The sequence below is a fragment of the Pagrus major genome, chromosome 24, assembly GCF_040436345.1.
Source record: "Pagrus major chromosome 24, Pma_NU_1.0".
Lineage (NCBI taxonomy): Eukaryota > Metazoa > Chordata > Actinopteri > Spariformes > Sparidae > Pagrus > Pagrus major.
In genome coordinates this window covers 14,797,936-14,821,027 of record NC_133238.1, presented here as the reverse complement: position 1 = coordinate 14,821,027, position 23,092 = coordinate 14,797,936, and the positions used below count along the sequence as shown (strand labels likewise).

The window sequence follows — 23,092 nt, the reverse complement described above, 5'->3', positions numbered from 1 at the left end:
ACCAGTGGTGAATCTGTCAAACATGGATCTGATGTTTGGCTCCATGATGTTAAATGTTCTCATTCACATAATATTCTGTTCCAGCTGCTGGAGGAGAACATTGTGACTTTTGTGAAGAACGAGCTGAAGAAGATCCAGAAGGTTCTGAGTTCAGATTCCCCAGAATGCTTAGAGAGTCAGAGGGAGGATGAGGAGGTGTTGGATGGTGAGGATGAAGAGCAGAGGAGGAGGAGCAGCAGAGAGGCATTTCTGAAGATCACACTTCACTTCCTGAGGAGAATGAAGCAGGAGGAGCTGGCTGACTGTCTGCAGAGCAGTAAGAGGATTTCTCTAAAGATTTAACATGATGGATCAATGAGACGTTTACTGAAGTCTGATGATGATGATGATGATGGAAAATCTGTTTATATATGCAATCTTTAGGGGAAGGAAATTGTCATATTTTCTTTATAAATAACTTAATGATCTTGTTTGTTGTGTGTTTATTTAGAACATCTTGCTGCAGTTTGTCAGCGTAAACTTAAATCTGACCTGAAGAAGAAGTTCCAGTGTGTGTTTGAGGGGATCGCTAAAGCAGGAAACCCAACCCTTCTGAATCAGATCTACACAGAGCTCTACATCACAGAGGGAGAGACTGCAGAGGTCAATGATGAACATGAGGTCAGACAGATTGAAGCAGCATCCAGGAAACCAGACAGACCAGAAACAACAGTCAGACAAGAAGACATCTTTAAAGCCTCACCTGGAAGAAATGAACCAATCAGAAGAGTGATGACAAAGGGAGTGGCTGGCATCGGGAAAACAGTCTTAACACAGAAGTTCACTCTGGACTGGGCTGAAGACAAAGCCAACCAGGACATACAGTTCACATTTCCATTCACTTTCAGAGAGCTGAATGTGCTGAAGGAGAAAAAGTTCAGCTTGGTGGAGCTTGTTCATCACTTCTTCACTGAAACCAAAGAAATCTGCAGCTTTGAAGAGTTCCAGGTTGTGTTCATCTTCGACGGTCTGGATGAGTGTCGACTTCCTCTGGACTTCCACAACACTGAGATCCTGACTGATGTTACAGAGTCCACCTCAGTGGATGTGCTGCTGACAAACCTCATCAGGGGGAAACTGCTTCCCTCTGCTCGCCTCTGGATAACCACACGACCTGCAGCAGCCAATCAGATCCCTCCTGAGTGTGTTGACATGGTGACAGAGGTCAGAGGGTTCACTGACCCACAGAAGGAGGAGTACTTCAGGAAGAGATTCAGAGATGAGGAGCAGGCCGGCAGAATCATCTCCCACATCAAGACATCACGAAGCCTCCACATCATGTGCCACATCCCAGTCTTCTGCTGGATCACTGCTACAGTTCTGGAGAATGTGTTGAAGACCAGAGAGGGAGGAGAGCTGCCCAAGACCCTGACTGAGATGTACATCCACTTCCTGGTGGTTCAGGCCAAAGTGAAGAACGTCAAGTATGATGGAGGAGCTGAGACAGATCCACACTGGACCACAAAGAGCAGGGAGATGATTGAGTCTCTGGGAAAACTGGCTTTTGAGCAGCTGCAGAGTGGCGACCTGATCTTCTATGAATCAGACCTGACAAAGTGTGGCATCGATATCACAGCAGCTTCAAAGTACTCAGGAGTGTTCACACAGATCTTTAAAGAGGAGAGTGGACTGTACCAGGTGGACAAGGTGTTCTGCTTCGTCCATCTGAGTGTTCAGGAGTTTCTGGCTGCTCTTCATGTCCATCTGACATTCATCAACTCTGGAGTCAATCTGATGTCAGAAGAAGAGCAATCAGCATCCTGGTTGTCTCAAGTGTTCGGAGGCAAATCAACACGTTTCTACCAGAGTGCTGTGGACAAGGCATTACAGAGTCCAAATGGACACCTGGATTTGTTCCTCCGCTTCCTCCTGGGTCTTTCACTGCAGACCAATCAGAATCTCCTCCGAGGTCTGCAGACACAGACAGGAAGTAGCTCACAGACAAATCAGAAAACAGTCGAGTACATGAAGAAGAAGATCAGTGAGAATCTGTCTCCAGAGAGAAGCATCAATCTGTTCCACTGTCTGAATGAACTGAATGATCATTCTCTAGTGGAGGACATCCAACAGTACCTGAGATCAGGAAGTCTCTCCACAGATAAACTGTCTCCTGCTCAGTGGTCAGCTCTGGTCTTCATCTTACTGTCATCAGAAAAAGATCTGGACTTGTTTGACCTGAAGAAATACTCTGCTTCAGAGGAGGCTCTTCTGAGGCTGCTGCCAGTGGTCAAAGCCTCCAACAAAGCTCTGTAAGTTTTTTTCAGAATGCAGGAAATGTGCTGTTATTGACCCAAATAGAAAGAATTTTCTTTTTCTGCTCATTATTCTTTATCCAGACTGAGTGGCTGTGACCTCTCAGAGAGAAGCTGTGAAGCTCTGTCCTCAGTTCTCAGCTCCCAGTCCTCTAGTCTGAGAGAGCTGGACCTGAGTAACAACAACCTGCAGGATTCAGGAGTGAAGCAGCTGTCAGCTGGACTGGAGAGTCCACACTGCAATCTGGAAAGTTTGAGGTCAGATCATGTTACTGTTTGTTGTGAAATCATTTATATATTTCTGGTAGATTTTTTTGCCATCAAACTTGTTTTCTTTCAATGTACCTTTCATTAATTCAGCTCCTGCGCAGCACGAACAATGAGGATGGAGAACCTCATTTATGTTTGACATCATATGACTTTGATAGCTGGATGTCTCTTCATTCTTGATTGAATTTTGATTTATTGTCACGCTGACAACATGTTTAGAACTGAACAGCACTGGAGCAAGAGATTATATATACCAGTCATTCCCAGAGAGGATTTTATTTGAGTTGCCAAATATATTTGCAGACTTTCGTTCATAGCCTTTAATTTAAGATTTCTATCTGCAGTACACCTTTGAGCCACATGGGGGCAGCTGTTGGTATCCAGTGCTTGATTTGTAAATCAGGAGGTCTCGAGCACAGAGACGGTCCTTCTCTGGTGGGTCCTTCCTGTGGACTGCTACAATGGTGGGGAGAAATGGACTTTAGGCCCAATGTTTTATTTACAACCACAGAAAGCAGCAGGCCAAGAAACCCTATGAAGTGACATGTTCCATCTGTCTGTCTATCAGTCCATCTCTGCTCCATCTCAGTGAGATGGACAGCGTCACACTGAGACACACATCCTGACTGAGTTCATCATTTCACTGATTCACAGCAGAACACCCACTTGCTTGTAGGACTTACAGTGATCATGTGCCAAAATATTTAGACACTAAGAAGCATTGAACCACATTCCAGCATAGTTTATGTGACATACACAAAACTCACAGCTTCAGGAGACACTGAGTGACCTGACCTCTCAGTCTCTCTTTGAAAACTGCATTTATTTGATCTCAGTTATAATGTATTTGTAACATATATGTTTTTTGTAAACACAGTAGTTATTTAATAAAGTATCTCTTTGAAATGGCTGGTGTATTCAGCAGAATATAAGTAGACGTGGATAAATAGTTTGGAGTGTTAATTTATGCACACATCTGCTCTTTTCAAGTTGATTAGGCCTATTGTGAATTGGGTCGCAGTGTTATCATTTTTAAAAAGTGGGACCCCCTGGGGTGCTCCTGCAGCTCAGTTGGTAGAGCATGTGTCCCATGTACAGAGGCTTTGTCCTCACTGCAGCAGCCCAGGTTTCAAGTTCGACCTCTGGTCCTTTGCAGTGTGTCATGCCCCCTCTCTCATCCCCATTTCCTGTCATATCTGTGAGCTGTCCTATATAAATAATCCTCCTAATATAAAGCCATGAAAAGGCTGATAAATACTTTTCTCTTTTTTAATGCGTCCCCAGAAGAAAAGTTGGGGAAACCCTGATACTGTATCACCAAAACTCAACATTTACCATGTTATCTGTCTTCTTTTTTTTCTCTCCAGACTAAGTAGCTGTGACCTCTCAGAGAGAGGCTGTGAAGCTCTGTCCTCAGTTCTCAGCTCCCAGTCCTCTAGTCTGAGAGAGCTGGACCTGAGTAACAACAACCTGCAGGATTCAGGAGTGAAGGAGCTGTCTGTTGGACTGGAGAGTCCACAATGTAGACTTGAAACTCTCAGGTCAGATAGTTCATAGTTTGTCTCAAGTTATTTGTTATTTCTTTAACGTTTGAATTAAATTCTCTCTCTCGTCAGAACTCTTGTGTTTTGAAACAATGCCACTTTTTCTTGTTTCATGTCTGTTTAGTCCAGATTTAGTCTTGTTGATTTTTCATATCTCCGACATATTAGAGTAAAACAGAAAGGAAGTTTACATGTGCTACAATGATATTATAAATACTGTAAATGTCTTTTTTACTGTTCACGTTCCAGATTGAGTGTCTGTCACCTCTCAGAGAGAAGCTGTGAAGCTCTGTCCTCAGTTCTCAGCTCCCAGTCCTCTAGTCTGAGAGAGCTGGACCTGAGTAACAACAACCTGCAGGATTCAGGAGTGAAGGAGCTGTCTGTTGGACTGGAGAGTTCACACTGTGTCCTTGAAACTCTTAGGTCAGATAGTTCATAGTTTGTCTCAAGTTATTTGTTATTTCTTTAACGTTTGAATTAAATTCTCTCTCTCGTCAGAACTCTTGTGTTTTGAAACAATGCCACTTTTTATTGTTTCATGTCTGTTTAGTCCAGATTTAGTCTTGTTGATTTTTCATATCTCCGACATATTAGAGTAAAACAGATAGGAAGTTCACATGTGCTACAATGATATTATAAATACTGTAAATGTCTTTTTTACTGTTCACGTTCCAGATTGAGTGTCTGTCACCTCTCAGAGAGAAGCTGTGAAGCTCTGTCCTCAGTTCTCAGCTCCCAGTCCTCTAGTCTGAGAGAGCTGGACCTGAGTAACAACAACCTGCAGGATTCAGGAGTGAAGCTACTTTCTGCTGAACTGAAGAGTTCACACTGTGTCCTTGAAACTCTCAGGTCAGGATTCATTACATTATTTCATTATTTCATGTAACTTTACAATTGGAGCAGGTCTTGATCATACTCTTAATATTATTCAATTCATTGAAGAGACGCAACATTTCCCCTATGAACAATCACTTGACACAGTGGCGAGAAGAAAAATACCTTTTAACAGGCAGAAAGCTCGAGCAGAACCGGACTCAGTGGTGGGCCGCCATCCGTCTCAACTGGTTGGGTTGAGAGAGAGAGAGACTGAAGCCCCATTCACACTGCCTTTTCAAGGGGGGAATGTTGTGCTGATATTCCACCTCGCTGTAGAATAAAATAGATGTTTATTGTCATTGTTTCAAAAACAACAAAACATAGATAGCAGCTCTTAGTTTGACAAATAAATATCAAATATCAACAAGTATAACAAAATAGATAAAAATAATAAAATATATACAACAAGATAAATAGACACAAGATTCAAGTATGTAGGTAATATGTACACAAGTGAGTATGTGTGTGGGGGTGGTAGTGGAGGGTTATTGCACTGGTGTGAAGTCTTTAGAGAGTGAGGGATGAAGGGAGGGTTGTGCATTTCACTGCCTGTGGGAAGAAACTGTTCTTCAGTCTGTTTGTTCTAGATCTGATGGATCTATATCTCTTCCCAGAGGGAAGGGGGGAGAACAGGTAACATCCGGGGTGAGTGGGGTCCTTAACAATACAGCTGGCCTTCTTTTGGAGTCTGCCAGTGCAAATGTCTCTGAGAGGGGGTAGTGTCGTCCTGATGACACGCTCCGCTGCCCTCACCACCCGCTGCAGGTCCTTCCTGTCCTGTGTTGTGCAGCTGGAGAACAACACCGTGCAGCAGTAGGTCAGGAGGCTTTCTATCGCTGACCGATAGAAGTTGGTCAGCAGGTGGTGAGGGAGGTGAGCGTGCTTTAGCTTCCTGTAGGTGTGAAAGTTACAAAGGTGGAATGCGGGGACAGTTTCATTCCACCTCTGATCCTCCAACAGAGGTAGTAACACAGCCAAAACACAGGCAAGACGACCTGTGTGGACAGGAGTGTGATGTTCTGATAGTGTTCACAGTCTGACAACTTAACAGATCCTTCACTCATCAAAGTAACAATACAAAACCAATGAAACCACTAATCTATTTATATATATAAAATGTGGGTCTATCAGTCTATTCTGCACTTTGGTCCCGACTTACTGATCTTAACAACCATTGGATGGATTGCCATGAGGTTTTTGACATTCGTGCTCCCCTCAGGATGAACTGTAATTACTTTGGTGATCCTCCATCATCAGGTCATCATTTTAATCTGTACAATATGTTGGTTCATGACCAAGTATTTGCAAAACTAATGGCATTTCCGTCATCTTCAGTTATACTCTGGGTTTAGTGCTGATAAGTAAATTAGTGAAATTAAGATGATAAATATAATAAACGTTAAACCCTTAAACACAGATGTGCACTGAATCATCAGGACCCTCAGCTGATCTGTGATGTGTGTTGTTTTGTGTGTCTGCAGGCTGTCAGGCTGCCTGATCACAGAGGAAGGCTGTACTTCTCTGGCCTCAGCTCTGGACTCCAACCCCTCCCATCTGAAAGAGCTGGACCTGAGCTACAATCATCCAGGAGACTCAGGAGTGAAGCTGCTGTCTGCTCGATTGGAGGATCCAGGCTGCAGACTGGACACTCTCAGGTATGAAGAGTCCTGCTGCAGCCACAGACAGTCAGTGTGAGAGTCTGTATCTCGAGTGTAGATGGTTCAGTGTCAGGAGGTCTGCTTCGTTTACTCCACCTCCAGTTGTTCAGTTCAGTTCAGGAGAAAAGGCAGCATGGCATGAAGCCAAGAGTTACAAGTGAAGAGAGGAAGATGAGAAGAAGACCAGGAGAGTCTTTGCACAAACACTAAAGTTACACCTCTTTTTTCAGACTAGTTTAGTGCCTGTTCAAAATGTGCCTGTTTGATTTGTTGGCCTCTGGTTTTGCTGCTTGAAGAACCGTCATCCGAACTCCTTCATACTCCACACTGATTGCAGAGAGTTATCAAAACATTAACATTAAATCTACCACCATTAAATCCACCACGTCACTGCTGTGTTATGATATTAATAATAACAATAGACCCTCTGTGTCAGATGTCTGATCAGAAAATACTGAACCTCAAATTCAAAAGATTTCTGTGACACATAAATGAATTTAATCACTGAATGTCATAGAAACTCTTTCCCTGAACTGGAGAATCAGTGTTTCTGCCAAAGTGCTTGACTTTGAACTTAAAATGGTTCTGACATGGATCTTTATCAGCACTGGAGTAACTGCATTCTAGATCATCACTGACAAGTGTATCTGTGCCTCAGTGTGAAACCATTTACAGACTGTAACAACTGTCTGTGGCATCAGTTTAAAGTGAACAGAAGATATAAAACAGTCCAATAACAACGTTAGATGACACAAGGTGGAACATTCCCGTCACATCACCATAACAGCAGCAGTGCATAGGTTAATTTAAGATGGGTCAGTGGTGCCGTCTTGGCTCCTGTCATGAGGAAACTGCTGCTCCAGCTGAGTTTGGGCTGTTTTGGGTAGTTCTCATTATAACAGCCTGCAGGGGCAGGAAAGTTTCAGTGTTTTGCACCGTCAGCAAAATCAAATGACAAAAGAAAAGAAAACATTCAGCGATCAATCATCTGCTCCATTGATTAACATGATATGTGACCTGTGCAGAGCTGCAGCTCTCTACAGTAGCTGGTGGACCTCTGGTTTAATGCTGTTGTAATGTACTTCAGCCTGGCTCGTAGCTGCTGACTCAGCTTCACTTCAGCTGTTCTGGAGTCGTGTTCAGGTTCTGCTGGTGGAAATCCAATGTTTCCTGATTTTGATGCTTCACAATAAAAGCTTTCAAATAACTACATAATGCAGGACCTTTATTGAGAAGGATGTATAGGAAGTGTTAAATGCAGGAAGATGGCGTGACAACGTTGCATGAATGGACTTTTAATTTCTCTTCTGTGGCAGCAAACAACACACATGGTTTCAGTTACTAACTGAGTCCATCCACACCCTTTATGGCCGACTACAGTAATAACAGCGTGCACTTTACTGTGACTGCAGCAACGTGCTCGTAGCTCTGTCACATACCGGAGAGACTCACTCCTACCAACACAACACAGAGTAGTGTTTGTTGGCACTAATTATAGGGCTGCAGCTAACAACTATTTTCATAACCCATTAATCACATGAAAAGACAAAAGCTGATTTCTTTTATATTTCCAGCATTTTATTAAAAAATAAAACATTGCTGTCACATTTTCCTCTTTAGTCTTGTTCAGTTCACTTTCAAACAACTTCAAAGTGTAAAAGCAACATAAATGTATTAGAGGTGTGAAAATGTCTCCATTATAAGATGCATCACGATGCAGAGACAGAGCAGAATCCAGAGTCTGCAGCTCATGTTGATTGTTGACGCTGCAGATGGAGACATGTTTTGTTTGATTACTGAAAAGATGCAGCTTTTATTTTGTAGCCTGCTGTAGTCTGATTATTGGAAGGACTTTCAGAATAAAAGGGGGATTTAAATGATGAAAAGTAGCCGTGTGCAGTGATACAGATCATCGAGGATGACGAACACTGAGATGCATCGAGAATCGTCGACAGCTGAATCGTAATGGAATCGTGAGGCCGGTGAAGATTCACACCTCTAAAATGTTTGTTACATGAAGAATGCAAAAGTAAATTAAAGCTGCAAGCAGCGATGAACGGGCCCTCGCAGGCCACGCGGGTCGGGCCGTGCTGCTCCTTACCCGGACCCATTGCCCCGTTATTGTGCGCGCATGTCTTAACTGATAGCCAAAAAGTGGTTTTGTGTTGATAATAGCGCCACCTGCTGGTGATATTTGGTGTGTGAGTTACAGATGCCAGTCTATACCGGCCCAATCAGTTTCATATCCATAAGTGTTATGGTGTGGGCACAGTGCCAATTATAAAATGAAACTGCCACCAGAGCGCCACCTAGTGTCAGATCGGTAACACTTTCATCAGCTGTCCTCAGGAGGCCATTGGCAATGAGTGTACCAAGTTTCGTGTTAATCCGACCAACCGATGTCGAGATATAAAATACTTCAATTTAAATAGCGCCACCTAGTGGTCATGGGCCAAGATTTTGCACAGAGCCTTAGGGGCTCATGGGGAAGTAGTATCCTGAGTTTCACGTCATTTGGACACACCAATGTTGAGATATGCAACACTTCCTGTTGTGACCCAAATCCACAGGAAGTTGTTATTTAATCACTTGAGTATTCTTTGGCGTATCAAAATTCTTTTAATAACTTTTAGATTAGAAGGGTCCACTGATGCTGTGTGCAAAGTTTGGTGAAAATCGGTGAAATTGCCTGGGAGGAGTTGGAAAAAGTAGGTTTGCGACATTTCGCGAGCTAGCGGAAAAAAACGCTAGGCGCAAATGGGCGTGGCCTATATCAGGAGATTCAGCAAGATTCACTGAACGCGTGGATACAAGGTTTTTGAATGTGCGACAAAGTATGTGGGAGTTATTAGGCAAAAACGGTTTGTGTTGATGATAGCGCCACCTGCTGGTCATTTTTGGTGTGTGAGTTACAGGGGCCGGTCTAGACCACCCCTGTCAATTTCATATCCATAAGTAATATGGTGTGGGCACAGTGCCAAATATAAAAAGAAACTGCCACCAAAGCGCCACCTAGTGTCAGAGCGGTCACCCATTTGTCAGCTGTCATCAGGAGTGCAGTGGCAATGAGTGTACCAAGTTTTGTGTTCATCCGATTAACCGATGTCGAGATATAAAATACTTCAATTTAAATAGCGCCACCTAGTGGTCATCAACCAAAATTTAGCACAGAGCCTTAGGGCCTCATGAGCAAGTAGTAGCCTGAGTTTCACGTCATTTGGACAAACCAATGTGGAGATGTGCAACACTTCCTGTTTGGAACGAAATCTGCAGGAAGTTGTTATTTAATAACTTGAGTATTTTTTGGAATATCAAAATTCTTTTGATAACTTTTTGTCAGGAGGGTCCACAGATGCTGTGTGCAAAGTTTGGTGCAAATTGGTGAAATTGCCTGGGAGGAGTTCGAAAAAGTAGGTTTGCGACATTGCACGAGCTAGTGAAAAAAACGCAAAGCAGAAATGGGCGTGGCCTATATCAAGAGATTCAGCACAATTCACTGAACGTGTGGATATAAGGATTTCGAAGGTGCGACAAAGTATGTGGGAGTTATTAGCCAAAACGCACTTTCCTTGATAATAGCGCCACCTACTGGTGCACATTCACAACAACAACAGATTATAAAATTTTTCGCCAAGCCTAATGACTTTGCCAAATAAAATCGCATTTTCATTCACATTCAGGCAGTGAAAAATGCGATCATTTTGGACGAAGGAATAAAATAATAATAATTAAAGCTGCAAGCAGCGATGAACGGGCCATCGCAGTCCACGCGGGTCGGGGCGTGCTGCCGTCGGGGCATGCTGCTGTCGTTACATGCTGCTGTCGTTACATGCTGCTGTCGGGGCTTGTTCATGCAACAACTTCCATAGAGGAATCAAAACTGATGGCAGTCCAGTTGTCATTTCGTCATTTAGCAATAAAAGCGCCACCTATTGGTCGATTTGCACGAAATTTTGTAGAAATGCTCATCGTGTCATGGAACACAATTGCCAAAAGTTTTGTGTTCATCGGACTGTATTTCATCAAGATACACAAGAATGTCTGTTTGACTACAATGCGCAGGAAATTGTTGTTTTATATTTTGGGCGTTGTGTGGACTAGCACATTTCTTTTAATAACTTTTTGTCAGGAGGGTCTACAGATGCTGCGTGCAAAGTTTGGTGCAAATCGGAGAAATTGCCTGGGAGGAGTTCGAAAAAGTAGGTTTGCGACATTTGGCGAATTTGCAAATGGAAATTCAGTGCGAACGTGGGCGTGGCCTACATCACACGGTTCGGCTGTATTCAGGGAACATATAGATATAATGTTTAACAATGTGCACCATATTATGTGGGAGTAATTAGCAAAAAACGTTTTTTCTTGATAATAGCGCCACCTGCTGGTGATTTTTGGTGTGTGAGTTACAGGGGCCGGTCTATACCACCCCTATGAATTTCATATCCATAAGTGTTATGGTGTGGGCACAGTGCCAAATATAAAAAGAAACTGCCACCAGAGCGCCACCTAGTGTCAGATCGGTAACACCTTTGTCAGCTGTCCTCAGGAGGGCAGTGGCAATCAGTGTATCAAGTTTTGTGTTAATCCGACCAACCGATGTTGAGATATAAAATACTTCAATTTAAATAGCGCCACCTAGTGGTCATGGGCCAAGATTTTGCACAGAGCCTTAGGGGCTCATGGGGAAGTAGTGTCCTGAGTTTCACGTCATTCGGACACACCAATGTGGAGATATGCAACACTTCCTGTTGTGACCCGAATCCACAGGAAGTTGTTATTTAATAACTTGAGTGTTCTTTGGCGTATCAAAATTCTTTTAATAACTTTTTGTCAGAAGGGTCCACAGATGCTGTGGGCAAAGTTTGGTGCAAATCGGTGAAATTGCCTGGGAGGAGTTCGAAAAAGTAGGTTTGCGACATTTCGCGAGCTAGCGGAAAAAAACGGTAGGCGGAAATGGGCGTGGCCTATATCAGGAGATTCAGCAAGATTCACTGAACGCGTGGATGTAAGGTTTTTGAATGTGCGTCAAAGTATGTGGGAGTTATTAGCCAAAACACACTTTCCATGATTATAGCGCCACCTAGTGATGAAAGTTCACAACGACAGCAGATTATAAAATTTTTCGCCAGGCCTAATGTGTTTGCCAAATAAAATCGCGTTTTCATACACGTTCAGGCAGTGAAAAATGCGATCATTTTGGCAGACAAATAAAAAAAAAAAAAAAAATTAAAGCTGCAAGCAGCGATGAACGGGCCCTCGCAGTCCACGCGGGTCGGGGCGTGCTGCTGTCGGGGCGTGCTGCTGTCGGGGCATGCTGCTGTCATTACATGCTGCTGTCCGGGCATGCTGCTGTCGAGGCTTGTTCATGCAACAACTTCCGTAGAGGAAACAAAACTGAAGGCAGTGAAGCTGCTGTTTTGTCATTTAGCAATAAAAGCGCCACCTATTGGCCGATTTGCACGAAATTTTGTAGAAATGCTCATCGTGCCATGGAACACAATTGCCAAAAGTTTTGTGTTCATCTGACTGTATTTCATCAAGATACACAAGAATATCTGTTTGACCACAATGCGCAGGAAATTGTTGTTTTATATTTTGGCCGTTCTGTGGACTAGCACATGTCTTTTAATAACTTTTTGTCAGGAGGGTCCACAGATGCTGCGTGCAAAGTTTGGTGCAAATTGGAGAAATTGCCTGGGAGGAGTTCGAAAAAGTAGGTTTGCGACATTTGGCAAATTTGCGAATGGAAATTCAGTGCGAACGTGGGCGTGGCCTACATCATGCGGTTCGGCTGTATTCAGGGTACGTATAGATATAATGTTTAACAATGTGCACCATATTATGTGGGAGTAATTAGCAAAAAACGTTTTTTCTTGATAATAGCGCCACCTGCTGGTCATTTTTGGTGTGTGACTTACAGGGGCCAGTCTATACAACCCCTATGAATTTCATATCCATAAGTGTTATGGTGTGGGCACAGTGCCAAATATAAAATGAAACTGCCACCAGAGCGCCACCTAGTGTCAGATCGGTAACCCCTTTATCAGCTGTCCTCAGGAGGGCAGTGGCAATGAGTGTACCAAGTTTGGCGTCAATCCGACCAACCGATGTGGAGATATAAAATACTTAAATTTAAAGAGCGCCACCTAGTGGTCATGGGCCAAGATTTTGCACAGAGCCTTAGGGGCTCATGGGGAAGTAGGATCCTGAGAGTGACGTCATTTGGACACACCAATGTGGAGATATGCAACACTTCCTGTTTGGAACGAAATCTGCAGGAAGTTGTTATTTAATAACTTGAGTCTTCTTTGGTGTATCAAAATTCTTTTAATAACTTTTTGTCAGAAGTGTCCACAGATGCTGTGTGCAAAGTTTGGTGCAAATCGGTGAAATTGCCTGGGAGGAGTTCGAAAAAGTAGGTTTTCTACATTTCGCAAGCTAGCGAAAAAAAACGGTAGGCGGAAATGGGCGTGGCCTATATCAGTAGATTCAGCACAATTCACTGAACGCGTGGATGTAAGGTTTTTGGATGTGCGTCAAAGTATGTGGACGTTATTAGCCAAAACACACTTAGCTTGATTGTAGCGCCACCTAGTGGTGAAAATTCAGAATGACAACAGATTATAAAATTTTTCACCAGGTGTGACATATATTCCAAGTTTGATGCGTTTTGGGGTATGTTCAGGCAGTGAAAAATGCGATCATTTTGGCAGAAAAAAAAAAAAAAAAACAAATAATAATAATCACTACAAAAACAATAGGGTCCTCGCAGTTTCACTGCTCGGGCCCTAATAATTAAAGCTGCAAGCAGCGATGAACGGGCCCTCGCAGTCCACGCGCGTCGCGGCGTGCTGCTGTCGCGGCGTGCTGCCGTCGTTACATGCTGATGTCGTTACATGCTGCTGTCAGGGCTTGTTAATGCATCAACTTCCGTTGAGGAATCAAAAGTGAAGGCAGTCAAGCTGTTATTTAGTCATTTAGCAATAAAAGCGCCCCCTATTGGCCGATTTGCACCAAATTTGTCAGAAATCGTCATGTGGCCATGGAACACAACTGGAAAAAGTTTTGTGTTAATCGGACTGTATTTCATCAAGATACACAAGAATGTCTGTTTGACCACAATGTGCAGGAAATTGTTTTTTATATTTTGGGCGTTCTGTGGACTAGCACATTTCTTTTAATAACTTTTTGTCAGGAGGGTCCACAGATGCTGCGTGCAAAGTTTGGTGCAAATCGGAGAAATTGTCTGGGAGGAGTTCGAAAATGTAGGTTAGCGACATTTTGCGCATTTGCGAATGGAAATGTTGCGCAAAAGTGGGCGTGGCCTACATCATACAATTCAGGTGAATTCAGGGAACACGTAGATATAAGGTTTAACAATGTCTGACAAATTATGTGGGAGTTATTGGTCAAAAACTGCTTTGTGTTGATAATAGCGCCACGTGCTGGTGATTTTTGGTGTGTGAGTTACAGGGGCCAGTCTATACCGGCCCAATCAGTTTCATATCCATAAATGTTATGGTGTGGGCACAGTGCCAATTATAAAATGAAACTGCCACCAGAGCGCCACCTAGTGTCAGATCGGTAACACCTTCGTCAGTTGACCTCAGGAGGACATTGGCAATCAGTGTACCAAGTTTTGTGTTAATCCGACCAACCAATGTCGAGATATAAAATACTTCAATTTAAATAGCGCCACCTAGTGGTCATGGGCCAAGATTTTGCACAGCGCCTTAGGGGCTCATGGGGAAGTAGTGTCCTGAGTTTCACGTCATTCGGACACACCAATGTGGAGATATGCAACACTTCCTGTTGTGACCCGAATCCACAGGAAGTTGTTATTTAATAACTTGAGTGTTCTTTGGCGTATCAAAATTCTTTTAATAACTTTTTGTCAGAAGGGTCCACAGATGCTGTGTGCAAGGTTTGGTGCAAATCGGTGAAATTGCCTGGGAGGAGTTCGAAAAAGTAGGTTTTCGACATTTCGCGAGCTAGCGAAAAAAAACGGTAGGCGGAAATGGGCGTGGCCTATATCAGGAGATTCAGCACAGTTCACTGAACGCGTGGATGTAAGGTTTTTGAATGTGCGACAAAGTATGTGGACGTTATTAGCCAAAACACACTTGCCTTGATTGTAGCGCCACCTAGTGGTGAAAATTCAGAATGACAACAGATTATAAAATTTTTCACCAGGTCTGATCTATATTCCAAGTTTGATGAGTTTTGGGGTATGTTCAGGCAGTGAAAAATGCGATCATTTCGTCAGAAGAAAAAAAATAACAAAAAATTAAAGCTGCAAGCAGCGATGAACGGGCCCTCGCAGGCCACGCGGCTCGGGCCGTGCTGCTGTCGGGGCGTGCTCCTTACCCGGACCCATTGCCCCGTTATTGTGCGCGCATGTCTTAACTGATAGCCAAAAAGTGGTTTTGTGTTGATAATAGCGCCACCTGCTGGTGATATTTGGTGTGTGAGTTACAGATGCCAGTCTATACCGGCCCAATCAGTTTCATATCCATAAGTGTTATGGTGTGGGCACAGTGCCAATTATAAAATGAAACTGCCACCAGCGCACCACCTAGTGTCAGATCGGTAACACCTTCGTCAGCTGTCCTCAGGAGGCCATTGGCAATCAGTGTACCAAGTTTCGTGTTAATCTGACCAACCGATGTCGAGATATAAAATACTTCAATTTAAATAGCGCCACCTAGTGGTCATGGGCCAAGATTTTGCACAGAGCGTTAGGGGCTCATGGGGAAGTAGTATCCAGAGTTTCATGTCATTTGGACACACCAATGTGGAGATATGCAACACTTCCTGTTTAGACTCGAGTCCACAGGAAGTTCTTATTTAATAACTTGAGTGTTCTTTGGCGTAGCAAAATTCTTTTAATAACTTTTTGTCAGAAGGGTCCACTGATGCTGTGTGCAAAGTTTGGTGAAAATCGGTGAAATTGCCTGGGAGGAGTTCGAAAAAGTAGGTTTGCGACATTTCGCGAGCTAGCAAAAAAAAACGCTAGGCGCAAATGGGCGTGGCCTATATCAGGAGATTCAGCAAGATTCACTGAACGCGTGGATATAAGGTTTTTGAATGTGCGACAAAGTATGTGGGAGTTATTAGGCAAAAACGGTTTGTGTTGATGATAGCGCCACCTGCTGGTCGTTTTTGGTGTGTGAGTTACAGGGGCCAGTCTATACCACCCCTGTCAATTTCATATCCATAAGTGTTATGGTGTGGGCACAGTGCCAAATATAAAAAGAAACTGCCACCAAAGCGCCACCTAGTGTCAGATCGGTAACACCTTTGTCAGCTATCCTCAGGAGGGCATTGGCAATGAGTGTACCAAGTTTTGTGTTAATCCGACCAACCGATGTCGAGATATAAAATAGTTCAATTTAAAGAGCGCCACCTAGTGGTCATCAACCAAAATTTAGCATAGAGCCTTAGGACCTCATGAGGAAGTAGGATCCTGAGTTTGACGTCATTTGGACAAACCAATGTGGAGATATGCAACACTTCCTGTTTGGAACGAAATCTGCAGGAAGTTGTTATTTAATAACTTGAGTATTCTTTGGAATATCAAAATTCTTTTAATAACTTTTTGTCAGGAGAGTCCACAGATGCTGTGTGCAAAGTTTGGAGCAAATTGGTGAAATTGCCTGGGAGGAGTTCGAAAAAGTAGGTTTGCGACATTTCGCGAGCTAGCGAAAAAACACGATAGGCAAAAATGGGCCTGGCCTATATCAGGAGATTCAGCCCGATTCACTGAACGCGTGGATATAAGGTTTTTGAATGTGCGACAAAGTATATGGGAGTTATTAGCCAAAACGCACTTTCCTTGATTGTAGCGCCACCAAGTGGTGAAAAATCACAACGACAACAGATTATAAAATTTTTCGCCAAGCCTAATGTGTTTGCCAAATAAAATTGACTTTTCATTCACATTCAGGCAGTGAAAAATGCGATCATTTTGGACGAAGGAATAAAATAATAATAATAATAATAATAATAATCATTGCAATTACAATAGGGACCTCGCAGGTTCCCTGCTCGGGCCCTAATAATCACTACAAAAACAATAGGGTCCTCGCAGTTTCACTGCTCGGGCCCTAATTAAAGCTGCAAGCAGCGATGAACGGGCCCTCGCAGTCCACGCGCGTCGGGGCGTGCTGCCGTCGGGGCATGCTGCTGTCGTGACATGCTGCTGTCCGGGCATGCTGCTGTCGAGGCTTGTTCATGCAACAAGTTCTGTAGAGGAAACAAAACTGAAGGCAGTGAAGCTGCTGTTTCGTCATTTCGCAATAAAAGCGCCACCTATTGGTCGATTTGCACGAAATTTAGTAGAAATGCTCATCGTGCCATGGAACACAACTGGGAAAAGTTTTGTGTTCATCGGACTGTATTTCATCAAGATACACAAGAATGTCTGTTTGACCACAATGCGCAGGAAATTGTTGTTTTATATTTTGGGCGTTCTGTGGACTAGCACATTTCTTTTAATAACTTTTTGTCAGGAGGGTCCACAGATGCTGCGTGCAAAGTTTGGTGTAAATCGGAGAAATTGCCTGGGAGGAGTTCGAAAAAGTAGGTTTGCGACATTTCGCGAAATTGCGAATGGAAATTCAGTGCGAACGTGGGCGTGGCCCACATCACACAATTCAGCTGAATTCAGGGAAGAGGTAGATATAAGGTTTAACAATGTGTGACAAATTATGTGGGAGTTATTAGCCAAGAACTGCTTTGTGTTGATAATAGCGCCACCTGCTGGTCATTTTTGGTGTGTGAGTTACAGGGGCCACTCTATACCACCCCTATGAATTTCATGTCCATAAGTGTTATGGTGTGGGCACAGTGCCAAATATAAAATGAAACTGCCACCAGAGCGCCACCTAGTGTCAGATCGGTAACCCCTTTGTCAGCTATCCTCAGGAGGGCATTGGGAATTAGTGTACCAAGTTTTGTGTTAATCCGACCAACCGATGTTGAGATATAAAATACTTCAATTTAAAGAGCGCCACCTAGTGGTCATCAACCAAAATTTAGCACAGAGCCTTAGGGCCTCATGAGGAAGTAGGATCCTGAGGTTGACATCATTTGGACAAACCAATGTGGAGATATGCAACACTTCCTGTTTGGAACGAAATCTGCAGGAAGTTGTTATTTAATAACTGGAGTATTTTTTGGAATATCAAAATTCTTTTAATAACTTTTTGTCAGGAGGGTCCACAGATGCTGTGTGCAAAGTTTGGTGCAAATCGGTGAAATTGCCTGGGAGGAGTTCGAAAAAGTAGGTTTGCGACATTTCATGAATTTGCGCAAAAAAAACCGTATGCGGAAATGGGCGTGGCCTATATCAGGAGATTCAGCACAATTCACTGAACGCGTGGATATAAGGTTTTTGAATGTGCGACAAAGTATGTGGGAGTTATTAGCCAAAACGCACTTTCCTTGATTATGGCGCCACCTAGTGGTGAAAATTCACAATGACAACAGATTATAAAATTTTTCGCCAGGTCTGATCTATATTCCAAGTTTGGTGAGTTTTGGGGTATGTTCAGGCAGTGAAAAATGCGATCATTTGGGAAAAATAAAAATAATAATAATCACTACGATTACAATAGGGACCTCGCAGGTTTCCTGCTCGGGCCCTAATAATCATTGCAATTACAATAGGGACCTCGCAGGTTCCCTGCTCGGGCCCTAATAATAACCATTAGAAAAACAATAGGGTCCTCGCAGTTTCACTGCTCGGGCCCTAATTAAAGCTGCAAGCAGCGATGAACGGGCCCTCGCAGTCCACGCGGGTCGGGGCGTGCTGCTGTCGGGCGTGCTGCCGTCGTTACATGCTGCTGTCGTTACATGCTGCTGTTGTGACATGCTGCTGTCGGGGCTTCTACTTGCAACAACTTCCATTGAGGAAATGAAAGTGAAGGCAGTGAAGCTGTCATTTCGTCATTTAGCAATAAAAGCGCCACCTATTGGTCGATTTGCACGAAATTTTGTAGAAATGCTCATCGTGCCATGGAACACAATTGCCAAAAGTTTTGTGTTCATCGGACTGTATTTCATCAAGATACACAAGAATATCTGTTTGACCACAATGCGCAGGAAATTGTTGTTTTATATTTTGGCCGTTCTGTGGACTAGCACATTTCTTTTAATAACTTTTTGTCAGGAGAGTCCACAGATGCTGCGTGCAAAGTTTGGTGCAAATTGGAAAAATTGCCTGGGAGGAGTTCGAAAAAGTAGGTTTGCGACATTTGGCAAATTTGCAAATGGAAGTTCAGTGCGAACGTGGGCGTGGCCTACATCACACGGTTCGGCTGTATTCAGGGAACATATAGATATAATGTTTAACGATGTGCACCATATTATGTGGGAGTAATTAGCAAAAAACTTTTTTTTTTATAATAGCGCCACCTGCTGGTCATTTTTGGTGTGTGTGTTACAGGGGCCAGTCTATACCACCCCTATGAATTTCATATCCATAAGTGTTATGGTGTGGGCACAGTGCCAAATATAAAATGAAACTGCCACCAGAGCGCCACCTAGTGTCAGATCGGTAACCCCTTTGTCAGCTATCCTCAGGAGGGCATTGGCAATGAGTGTACCAAGTTTTGTGTTCATCCGACCAACCAATGTTGAGATATAAAATACTTCAATTTAAATAGCGCCACCTAGTGGTCGTCGGCCAAAATTTCGCACAAAGCCTTTGGGGCTCATGCGCAAGTAGTATCCTGAGTTTCACGTCATTTGGACGCACCAATGTGGAGATATGCAACACTTCCTGTTGTGACCCGATTCCACAGGAAGTTGTTATTTAATAACTTGAGTATTCTTTGGAATATCAAAATTCTTTTAATAACTTTTTGTCACAAGGGTCCACAGATGCTGTGTGCAAAGTTTGGGGCAAATCGGTGAAATTGCCTGGGAGGAGTTCGAAAAAGTAGGTTTTTGACATTTCGCGAGCTAACGAAAAAAAACGGTAGGCGGAAATGGGCGTGGCCTATATCAGGAGATTCAGCACAATTCACTGAACGTGTGGATATAAGGTTTTTGAATGTGCGACAAAGTATGTGGGAGTTATTAGCCAAAACGCACTTTCCTTGATTGTAGCGCCACCTAGTGGTGAAAATTCACAACGACAACAGATTATAAAATTTTTCGCCAGGTCTGATCTATATTCCAAGTTTGATGAGTTTTGGGGTATGTTCAGGCAGTGAAAAATGCGATCATTTGGGAAGAAGAAAAATAACAAAAAATTAAAGCTGCAAGCAGCGATGAACGGGCCCTCGCAGTCCACGCGGGTCGGGGCGTGCTGCCATCGTGACATGCTGCCGTCGGGGCATGCTGCTGTCGTTACATGCTGCTGTCGGGGCATGCTGCTGTCGAGGCTTGTTCATGCAACAACTTCCATAGAGGAATCAAAACTGAAGGCAGTGAAGCTGTCATTTCGTCATTTAGCAATAAAAGCGCTACCTATTGGTCGATTTGCACGAAATTTTGTAGAAATGCTCATCGTGCCATGGAACACAATTGCCAAAAGTTTTGTGTTCATCGGACTGCATTTCATCAAGATACACAAGAATGTCTGTTTGACCACAATGCGCAGGAAATTGTTGTTTTATATTTTGGTCGTTCTTTAGGCTATCACAATTCTTTTAATAACTTTTTGTCAGGAGAGTCCACAGATGCTGTGTGCAAAGTTTGGTGCAAATCGGAGAAATTGCCTGGGAGAAGTTCGAAAAAGTAGGTTTGCGACATTTTGCGAATTTGCGAATGGAAATTCAGTGCGAACGTGGGCGTGGCCTACATCACACGGTTCAGCTGTATTCACGGAAGAGGTAGATATAAGGTTTAACAATGTGCACCATATTATGTGGGAGTAATTAGCAAAAAACTTTTTTTCTTGATAATTGCGCCACCTGCTGGTCATTTTTGGTGTGTGAGTTACAGGGGTTGGTCTATACCACCCCTATGAATTTCAGATCCATAAGTGTTATGGTGTGGGCACAGTGCCAAATATAAAATGAAACTGCCACCAGAGCGCCACCTAGTGTTAGATCGGTAACCCCTTTGTTAGCTATCCTCAGGAGGGCATTGGCAATGAGTGTACCAAGTTTTGTGTTAATCCGACTAACCAATGTTGAGATATAAAATACTTCAATTTAAATAGCGCCACCTAGTGGTCATTGGCCAAGATTTTGCACAGAGCCTTAGGGGCTCATGGGGAAGTAGTATCCTGAGTTTCACGTTATTTGGACACACCAATGTGGAGATATGCAACACTTCCTGTTGTGATTCGAATCCACAGGAAGTTGTTATTTAATAACTTGAGTATTCTTTGGTGTATTAAAATTCTTTTAATAACTTTTTGTCAGGAGGGTCCACAGATGCAGCGTGCAAAGTTTCGTGCAAATCGGTGAAATTGCCTGGGAGGAGTTCGAAAAAGTAGGTTTGCGACATTTTGCGAGCTAGCGAAAAAAAACGGTAGGCGGAAATGGGCGTGGCCTATATCAGGAGATTCAGCAAGATTCACTGAACGCGTGGATATAAGGTTTTTGAATGTGCGACAAAGTATATGGGAGTTATTAGGCAAAACACACTTTCCTTGATTGTAGCGCCACCTAGTGGTGGACATTCACAACGACAACAGATTATAAAATTTTTCGCCAAGCCTAATGACTTTGCCAAATAAAATCGCGTTTTCATTCACATTCAGGCAGTGAAAAATGCGATCATTTTGGCAGGAAAAAAAAAAAAAAAACAAATAATAATCACTACAATTACAATAGGGTCCTCGCAGTTTCACTGCTCGGGCCCTAATTAAAGCTGCAAGCAGCGATGAACGGGCCCTCGCAGTCCACGCGGGTCGGGGCGTGCTGCTGTTGCGGGATGCTGCCGTCGTTACATGCTGCTGTCGGGGCAAGCTGCTGTCGTTACATGCTGCTGTCGAGGCTTGTTCATGCAACAACTTCCGTAGAGGAAACAAAACTGAAGGCAGTGAAGCTGCTGTTTCGTTATTTAGCAATAAAAGCGCCACCTATTGGTCGATTTGCACGAAATTTAGTAGAAATGGTCATCGTGTCATGGAACACAATTGCCAAAAGTTTTGTGTTAATCGGACTGTATTTCATCAAGATACACAAGAATGTCTGTTTGACCACAATGTGCAGGAAATTGTTGTTTTATATTTTGGGAGTTCTGTGGACTAGCACATTTCTTTTAATAACTTTTTGTCAGGAGGGTCCACAGATGCTGCGTGCAAAGTTTGGTGCAAATCGGAGAAATTGCCTGGGAGGAGTTCGAAAAAGTAGGTTTGCGACATTTGGCGAATTTGCAAATGGAAATTCAGTGCGAACGTGGGCGTGGCCTACATCACACGGTTCGGCTGTATTGAGGGAACATATAGATATAATGTTTAACAATGTGCACCATATTATGTGGGAGTAATTAGCAAAAAACGTTTTTTCTTGATAATAGCGCCACCTGCTGGTCATTTTTGGTGTGTGAGTTACAGATGCCAGTCTGTACCACCCCAATCAGTTTCATATCCATAAGTGTTATGGTGTGGGCACAGTGCCAATTATAAAATGAAACTGCCACCAGAGCACCACCTAGTGTCAGATCGGTAACACCTTCGTCAGTTGTCCTCAGGAGGCCATTGGCAATCAGTGTACCAAGTTTTGTGTTAATCCGACCAACCAATGTGGAGATATAAAATACTTCAATTTAAAGAGCGCCACCTAGTGGTCATGGGCCAAGATTTTGCACAGAGCCTTAGGGGCTCATGGGGAAGTAGTATCCTGAGTTTCATGTCATTTGGACACACCAATGTGGAGATATGCAACACTTCCTGTTTTGACCCAAATCTACAGGAAGTTGTTATTTAATAACTTGAGTATTGTTTGGAATAGCATAATTCTTTTAATAACTTTTTGTCAGGAGGGTCCACAGATGCTGTGTGCAAAGTTTGGTGCAAATCGGTGAAATTGCCTGGGAGGAGTTCGAAAAAGTAGGTTTGCGACATTTCGCGAGCTAGCGAAAAAAAACGGTAGGCGGAAATGGGCGTGGCCTATATCAGGAGATTCAGCACAATTCACTGAATGCGTGGACATAAGGTTTTTGAATGTGCGACAAAGTATGTGGGAGTTATTAGCCAAAACGCACTTTCTTTGATTGTAGCGCCACCTAGTGGTGAAAGTTCACAACGACAACAGATTATAAAATTTTTCGCCAGGTGTGACATATATTCCAAGTTTGATGAGTTTTGGGGTATGTTCAGGCAGTGAAAAATGCGATCATTTTGGCAGAAGAAAAATAACAAAAAATAAAGAATAATAATAATCATTGGAAAAACAATAGGGTCCTCGCAGTTTCACTGCTCGGGCCCTAATTAAAGCTGCAAGCAGCGATGAACGGGCCCTCGCAGTCCACGCGGGTCGGGGCGTGCTGCTGT

At 43.3% G+C, this 23,092-nt stretch overlaps 1 protein-coding gene across 1 annotated transcript in view; it reads left to right on the top strand.

Annotated features, from left to right (window-relative positions):
• Window positions 1-23,092, top strand: part of LOC141020466 (uncharacterized) — a 41,093-nt gene that overhangs the window by 4,313 nt on the left and 13,688 nt on the right. The window contains exons 4-10 of the mRNA XM_073495554.1: window positions 85-316; window positions 491-2,288; window positions 2,376-2,549; window positions 3,929-4,102; window positions 4,355-4,528; window positions 4,781-4,954; window positions 6,463-6,636. Coding sequence (XP_073351655.1) covers window positions 85-316; window positions 491-2,288; window positions 2,376-2,549; window positions 3,929-4,102; window positions 4,355-4,528; window positions 4,781-4,954; window positions 6,463-6,636 — 2,900 coding nt within the window. The remainder of the gene's footprint in view (window positions 1-84; window positions 317-490; window positions 2,289-2,375; window positions 2,550-3,928; window positions 4,103-4,354; window positions 4,529-4,780; window positions 4,955-6,462; window positions 6,637-23,092) is intronic.